Source organism: Sturnus vulgaris, chromosome 4 (genome assembly GCF_052056855.1).
Source record: "Sturnus vulgaris isolate bStuVul1 chromosome 4, bStuVul1.hap1, whole genome shotgun sequence".
In the NCBI taxonomy this organism is placed as follows: domain Eukaryota; kingdom Metazoa; phylum Chordata; class Aves; order Passeriformes; family Sturnidae; genus Sturnus; species Sturnus vulgaris.
In genome coordinates this window covers 10,076,474-10,084,664 of record NC_142246.1, presented here as the reverse complement: position 1 = coordinate 10,084,664, position 8,191 = coordinate 10,076,474, and the positions used below count along the sequence as shown (strand labels likewise).

General features: G+C 43.1%; 1 protein-coding gene across 1 annotated transcript; it reads left to right on the top strand.

Annotated features, from left to right (window-relative positions):
* Positions 1-207: 207 nt before the first annotated feature.
* Positions 208-7,518, top strand: GPR78 (G protein-coupled receptor 78). The gene is made up of 3 exons (XM_014895187.2): positions 208-906; positions 1,532-1,645; positions 5,588-7,518. Exons 1-3 carry the CDS (start codon positions 239-241, stop codon positions 5,823-5,825), a joined length of 1,020 nt encoding a protein of 339 aa, XP_014750673.1. The 5' UTR covers positions 208-238; the 3' UTR covers positions 5,826-7,518.
* Positions 7,519-8,191: the final 673 nt, after the last annotated feature.

Sequence of the window (8,191 nt, the reverse complement as noted above, 5' to 3'; positions counted from 1 at the left end):
GTCCCTGTCCTCCCGCTCTGCCCCGTCCAGCCGCCCGGTCCCTCTCCCCTCGCCCCTCTCTCCGCTGCCCGCCCTGCCCTCCTCGCTGCGCCCCGCTGTCCCCGGCGCTGTCCCCGGCCCCTGCCCCGCCGCCGGCACCATGCGCGGGCGGCCGCGTCGGGCGGCAGGCGAGGCTGCGGTGCCGGCGCGGGTGGCCCCTTCCTCCTGCCCTCGCCCGCTCCAGGCGACCCGCTGAGAGATGGACTTGGCAGGCGTGCTGCTGGCGCTGCTCCTCGTGCTGGTGCTGGTTGTCTCTCTGCTCTCCAACCTCCTGGTGCTGCTATGCTTCGTCTACAGTACGGAGATCCGCAAGCAGGTCGCCGGGGTTTTCCTGGTGAACTTATCTTTCTGCAACCTGCTTCTCACCGTTCTGAACATGCCTTTTACCCTGCTGGGCATCCTGAGGAGCCAGCAACCCCTCGGGGGCTGCGTCTGCAAGGCGGTGGGTTTCCTGGAAACTTTCCTGACTTCCAACACAATGCTGAGCATGGCAGCGCTCAGCATTGACAAATGGATTGCCGTGGTGTTCCCCCTAAGCTACACCAGCAAGATGCGGTATAAGGACGCTGTGATACTGATGGGCTACTCGTGGCTCCACTCCCTCACGTTCCCCTTGGTATCCTTGTTTTACTCGTGGGTAGATTACAACAGCGTTTATGCCTCTTGCACCTTACACCTGAAGGAAGAGACGGAGAGGAGAAGGTTTACAGTGTTCACCATCGTCTTTCACTCTACCAGTTTCATGCTGTCTCTGGTGATCTTGTGTTTCACCTACTTAAAGGTGTTGAAAGTTGCCCGGTTCCACTGCAAACGGATAGACATTATTACCATGCAGACTCTGGTTTTGCTGGTGGATATCCACCCCAGGTAATGCGTGCACGTTCGGATTCATATTCCCCGATCACTCGCGGTAGTTACCCCGGGCGGAAACGATATCCCGCCTCTCCAGCACCTCTTTCTGCCTGCCCGGCCGCATGGAGAGCGCTCCTGCCGCTAGTTTCAGACGCTGCTTACAGCGCTGGGAACGCTGGCTTGTGCATTTGTAGCTTTCTCTGTTTAAATGTTAGTCGGGCTGTCCGGGTTGTCCCACTTGCTTGAGCTCCCTTCAAGCAGGAGTCACGGCTTTGCTGAGTACGATGGTCCCGAGGCTCGCCGGAGCTGGGGCTATCTATCCTCCTTCCCTCGGGGATTGCCCTCCTCTCCCCTCGGGGATTGCCCTCCTCTCCCCTCGGGGATTGCCCTCTTCTCCCCTCGGGGATTGCCCTCCTCTCCCCTTGGGGATTGCACTCCTCTCCCCTCGGGGATTGCACTCCTCTCCCCTCGGGGCTGCCCTTTCCCGGACCGGGCTGCCCTCCTCTCCCCTCGGGGCTGCCTTCCTCTCTCCCCTTCCCTTCCCGAGCTCGGGATTTCGGGTGTGGAGAGGCTTCTTGGGCTCACGTCTCACCTCCTCCCTTCTTGTCTTAACACCCTTACCACTCTTTTCCCTCCGTAGTGTGAAGCAGCGCTGTCTGAACGAGCAGAAAAGGAGGAGGCAGCGGGCTACCAAGAAAATCAGTATTTTTATAGGGTCGTTCGTGATCTGTTTTGGTCCTTACATTATCACCAGGTTAGTATGCCCTGTCGGGGTGGGATAGGATTTGAGGGATCAGGATGCCCTGTGATGCGCAGGTGCCCGGGGGTCCTACAGTTAATTTTGGGGGGGCAAAGCCAAACGGACCCCCGGGACAGGTCTTGAGGGGCAGAGCACACAAACATACACAAACACACTCTAACGCTGCTCCTGTCCTCACACCCAGTCCTAGGGGGCAGCCCCGGCAGGACCTGGCTCTCCTTCCCTCATCACAGCCAGGTCTGGGCACCTCTGCCAAAAGAAAGTGGCTTTTAGGACAAGTACCGGGAATTAATTACATGCCAGTGGGAGATAAAAGCAGTTTAAAAGACTTGTAACCCTCCCTTATTAGGAAAACCCTAGCAATAGAGAGGAAAACAGACAGACTTTCCTGATTAGCTTAGATTTTTTGTTGTGGTTTTTTTGTGTGGTTTGGGTTTTTTTAGGCATAAGGCCAAACTTGCTGCTATTGGAAGCTAGGTTGATATAATTTAAACTTGTCCAGGCTGATAATTTGTAAGATAGGATTTCAGTCTGGAAACATTAATGCCTGTAAATATATTGCTAATGGTGCAGCACAGACTTGTGATGAGGTGTAAAAGTTATCTCCCAGGAAATACAATAATTAGACTCTTTAAATGTATAGGAAACACTATGTTCCTCAGCTGGACAGAGTTATAGGTATCCATCCTGGTGGTTTGCACCTTTTGAAGTGTCCATGCATCATTGTTGTTATCTACTTATGTAGTCTTCATACAATAGATGATTATTATTATTTTTAAATCCTGTATAAACCAGACAGCTGGAAGTCAGTGTAACTACACTGAATTACAGCATCCCAGCATTTAGCCTTTCATCACTAAACTGAAATGGGCTACATCTTTCACAAGCGATTTTTATAAATATTTCCCACTTTCACAGTGTGTTCAAGACAGCCTTGAAAATTGCTGACTTGTGTCAAGGGGGGCGAACTAGTATGCAAACCCCCTGGTGAAGGCTTCTTCAAGGTTGTTACCAAGCTTCCAGTGTCTGCAGCCCCAGCAGTTCACAGAACTGCTGTGGGCAGAGCACAGAGCTTTAGTGCTCTGATCTCACACATACAGGCCATTTATGGTCAGTGTCACTGTCCTTTTCTGAGAGGAGTAGGGGACAGGTTAAAGCCAGTGCACTAAACAGACAATATTTTAAAAATTTTTAAAGTGACATTTATTTCAGTTTTACATGTTGAAAGGGATTCCTTCCTGATTGTCTGGATAACTGCATCTTTTTTTTTTTTTTCCTGCAGCTGAAAGGATTATTACAAATATTAACATTGCATCACATAGTTAAAAGGTTAATTTATCATTGTTCAGTACATTTTGAGTCATGTTCTATTCACTTTTTCCATAATCAGTAATTATGTTGAGCAAAGTGGATTTTGTCATCTTCTTTCCATCTGAACATTACCAAGCTCAGCAAATTCCAAACATGGCCACATTTTTCAGGGCGGAGGTATTTCTCATAAACTTCTAAAATAAAAGTTACTTCCTTCTTCAGACCTTGCATTTGGCAATCATGAGATGGTGCATTTTCTATATGAGACAAACTGGTACCTACTGAATCACTACAGAGAAGGGTGAGGGCTGGTTTGTGGAAATGTGTGTCAAGGTACAGCTTCTGTCTGTCACAGGGACTTAGATGGTTCAGTGACAGCTGGATGGGAAATATTTGGGGACAACATCCTAAAAGGATCGTTGTCTCAAAGACAAGACAGTGCCAAGACAGCACTTCATGAAAGGTGGTGATGGAGGTGAGATTAGAGGACTTGCTACTGTGTCTGTTTCTCTATTCTCCCCTCATTCTGGTTTTTAGGGGGGTGGCACTGAAGCAGTCTCTGGGGAGACAATGTAAAAGCCATCCTCCCTGTTGTCTTGCTCTTGGCCTGGTGACTCAGGTTGCATTGTGAGGTCGGTATTTGCTCCTCACTTCAGAAATTTGAATGAGATTAGGCTTATTAGCAATATATTCATCTGTTCACTAAGAGAAAACAGATGAATTGCATCTCTTTTGCAACAGCTCTGAAAAAAAGAAAATCATACCAAGATGCATTCAGATGGGTATTTCTAAGTCTGACTTGTTTTTGCCAGACCCTTTATCTTATTAAAATCCGTGTAATTTTTCTTCTGTTGGCTTCAGTGCAATTAAGTTTGGATCCATAATGCATTAATGGGAACATAGCAATACATCTATTTTCAAGACTGAAAGATATCTTACTCTTCTTATTTAGTGTCTTTATAAAAGCATCAATTGTGTAAATATCAGTTATGTATTTCTTGTATTACAATGATAGGCAGGATGGGGTAAACCTAAGTAACCACATAGCAAGTATCATTTATCGTACATTTATTTCTCATATTTTGTATCTTCCTGTTCTACCTATTTTGAATTCACTGGAAATTTTCTGAGAAGCTTCAAACAGAAGTCACCTGGTTTTTTTTGAATGCACTTGTCATAAGAATTATTTAACTTTTAGCCATATAAATAAGGAATTTTCCTGTCACTTGTAGCAATGTTCAGTCCAAATGATGGTAAGTCAGCTTTTCTATGAGGAGGGACTGGAACAGCTTCAAAAGTCAACACCCTGCAAGTCGAGAGCTCTGCATTTTGGAAATAGGACAGAAGGTTCTTCAAGCCTCAAGAAAGCTTCTGATCTTACATCTTCAAACAATGATGTCTTAGAGTACAGAAAAGGGCTATTTTATCTCCCAGAACATTTTCTTTTCTTCTGGGATGAATAGAGCAAGGTAGCATACTCTTGCTCCTGCAAAAGATTTTACAAAAGATATACACAAAATAAAAAATTCCTCACCCTGTTCTTTCCATCTTCCTGGAGGATTTGCCCACTGCAGATGAGCTGAGTGAGACATTTGCTGGAATAGTCTGAAGGATTGCCCTCATTGCTGTGGAAAAATTGTTTAACTTAGTTGTGGTTTCTGCCCCCATGATTAATACATCCCTCTCGGCTGAGGTGCTGAGGCCACTAATCATCCGTGAAGCACAGACCAGGAGACACAGGTCTGGACATAGCTGACTGATCATATAATGATGATAAAAGTGTTGTCTCCTTGTTTTCTTTGGCCAATCTAGGAGTCAGCTAAACACACACAAAAACTTCCATGGCTAAGTAGCTGTAGGTGTGCTGCTAAGCATACTGTGGGATTGCAGGTGCCAGACCTCCCTGAGACACTGCCAGGTTGTTCTTCACACTACAGTGGTCTGGCATGAATCCACTTTGCATCCGTATTAATTCACCAGGGTGGTGTAATGAAGGTTTGCTGGTCTGTGTCTGAGGGGATGGATTCAGTGACCTAGACCACGTTTCTGGTGTCATTTGAGATGCTGCATGGTATCCAAGTCCTTTACCTGGGCTGGCAGATATGCCACAGGATCTAAAGCAGACCTTCCAGGAGCAGCAGCCTGATGCCAATGGAGTTATGTCTAAATGTCTCAAGTGTCACTAGACAGCTCTACTCAGGAAATTGAGGTCAGTGAGTCTGGGTGCCCCGAGTCACATGTGTCTATCTCAAGCTTGCTGTGGGAGAGAGGTAGTCAATTATGTCACCACAATTTTGACCACTTACCAGAACAGCTCAGTAAATTCAGAAAGTGAGCAGTAAACTGCAGCACTCTCTTATCTCCTCTGCACAGAAGCATTACCACTGAAAACAGTTTTTCCCTCTCTCCATAGTAGGAATTGATTTTGTCTCCCTGCTGCCTTGCTAGCAAAGTTCTCTTTGCCCTCATTGAATGTGAAGAGTAAGTACACAGCCTTCTCCTGCAGGGACTGTGTACTGCAAGAAAATAAATGTTACTTGAATGTTTCATGAAGCATTAGTTGAGCACTGGGCTCAGTGTGAATATAACACTCAAGTGTTTCCATTTCTCTTTAATGTTTAACAGGTTGATAGAGCTCATTCCTTTTGTTACCATAAATTACTACTGGGGAATTATAAGCAAGTGCCTCACCTACAGTAAGGCTGCATCAGATCCATTTGTTTACTCACTTTTACGTCAACAGTACAAAAAAGTTCTGATCAACATCGTCAACAGGATACTTAAGAGGGACCTGTATCCATCGTCGGGGTACAACAGTTCTCTCGACACTGAAAACGACTACTGCTTGCACAGAACAAACTGACAACATGAAAGCATTCCCATTCCAGGGAGACAGGTGTGTGCTGCTGCTGGAAAACTGCCTTTCTCCTCCCCTGCTGACAGAGCTGACAGTGTCTCCAGGCTGTGAAGGCTGCATTAATGTGACACATTTCATCGTGGACTTTCATAAAAAGGCTCTTCCCTGGTCTGCAGCCAAGCACACTTCATGGCAAAGCCTTGTCCCCGAGTGAGCAGAGCTGGCCTGAGGGGTTTTAATAGAGCCTTTTGAGGATTTAGAGGAGCTCAGACGGCTCTTTATGTTTCATGTGTGAACACTTGGTGTGTCTTGGAGCGTTCCATACCAGACATGATACTCCAGAGTCTTCTGGGAGCACAGGAATCCCCATTGTGGAAGGACAGGTTCAGAGTCCTCCGTGCTGCACGTGTAACTTGGCAGCCCAGGATCTGCTGTTCGTTTTGAACATTAAAAATGGATCTTTTAACTGATTGATTTATTGTATTGGTGCCTCAAGTGAGTCAGCACTTTGAATCTGAGATTGTTACTATTATAATTATAATTATTATTTATTATTATTTATTACTATTTATTACTAGGCATCATGATTGTAACATAGCCTTTAGGAAGTGGTACATATATTTGATATGCCAGTATTCTATCAAGCATAACCAAAGTCCACATATCTGAGTTACTAATATTTAGCACTTCAGTGGTATGTGATTACAATAATTGCAGCAACAGTAACGAAGACATGTATGGAATTTAGTTAAATAGCACTTAGTTCCATCACTGAGCTACTAGTCCTATTCAAGCAAGCTTTTTATTCAGAAAAAATAATAATAAAAAAAAAAACAGTAGAAGTGACAGATACCATTGTGTTTAAGATATATTACTTCAGAAGCTATCTGTTTTCAGAGGAAAGACTAAAATATATGAATTCTTTTTAAGGAATATATAATGTGTAGAATATTTCATGCATTGGCTATATATGGTGGATTGTCATAATACTGTACAATCTTTTCTTTAATAATGATTAATTAATCTGGTGATTTTAACTGACAACAAGAGATGTGAGAAATATTATAACAGACCTGTTGCCAAATACCCAGAAATATAAAGCTGCTTATTTATTATATGTATTTTTCTCTTTTATTTATTTTTAAATTTAAACAGGTTTTGGAAAAATGTGGGAATTATTTTTGAACAATATTCCTTTGATTATGTAAGACTTTTATTAAAATTTAAGAATTCTATGGCATTCAATAAACTACTATTTTCTAATTGAGTACATAAGGAGAAAAAAAAGAAATTCTAAAGTATATTTTAAGAAAAATTGAAAGAAAGATGACAGTAAAGTACTCTTATTTTTATGTAACAATGCACTTGACCCTACAAAGCATTGAGAAGGCTATTTCTGGTCAAACTAAGTATATAGGCATGTGATTAGGCACAAATATAATTTTCTTTGAAGCTAACAGTTCTATTTCCATGCTGAAAATTAAGTACACACTCAACAGTTTTGCAAAATCAGTGTTGAGCTGTCAGCACATTGAGAGGGTTTTTCCCACCATCCACAGTGAGGAAGGAGAGTGTCTTGTTCAATCCCACTGAAGTCAAGGAAAGATGCTGCTGCCTAACAAATACAGTGTTCTCTTACCTCCTGCTTTTAATCTCTGGGACCTTTATGATGCTCTTTTTCTTTTTTTTCTTCTTCTTTCCCCCATGCAAGTACCTTAGGCCTCTGTGCTTTGCATCTATAGTTCTGCCTGTGTTTAAATTGAATGTACTATAATGGTTTTGTCTTCTTAGTAAAGTATTTGTACTCTCTTCAATTTTGTGTAAATACAGCATTTCAGAAAAAAAAAAAAAGTTGTCTGTGGAATCTTTTTAGTTTAAATGTCTTCTTGTCTCCCCATGCCTCCTCCTCTTCCATGCTGCTAGAAAAACCTGATGTTTCAGTCTCTCATTTCAGCTGCAACATAAGGACCTGATAACTCTGTGGGGAGTGGGAGGGATGCTAAATTTTCAGTATTTTTTTAGTCAGTTTTGTGCCAAAAAGTTTTAATAGCCTACAGTAGCTAGCCATGAATAAAAATGAGCTTAATGATACCTACAGTTGTTAGTTTACCCTTGGTTTCCTAAGCAAAATGGTCGTCACTTTGGGAAAGGAATGTGTAACATACAGTTAAGCATATTAAATTGTCACCTTCAAGACATACAAACGAAATAAAGTGTTATTATTAGAGAAAATGGTAGAGAGAAAAAAATAATAAACTTTAAAGCTATTACAGTAACAAACTTCTAAAGCTAATAAGCTACAAGCCACATTTTAAAGGTATAAAACAGAACATAGTTAAATGCTACCTCTGCTATTAGGTTAATTAATGACA

Bases quoted from the DNA above. Each gene is read 5' to 3' on its own strand.
- GPR78 (XM_014895187.2), top strand. From the start codon at position 239: ATGGACTTGGCAGGCGTGCTGCTGGCGCTGCTCCTCGTGCTGGTGCTG. The intron at 907-1,531 runs GTAATGCGTGCA...TTCCCTCCGTAG, and splicing joins CTGGTGGATATCCACCCCAG to TGTGAAGCAGCGCTGTCTGA. The intron at 1,646-5,587 runs GTTAGTATGCCC...AATGTTTAACAG, and splicing joins GGTCCTTACATTATCACCAG to GTTGATAGAGCTCATTCCTT.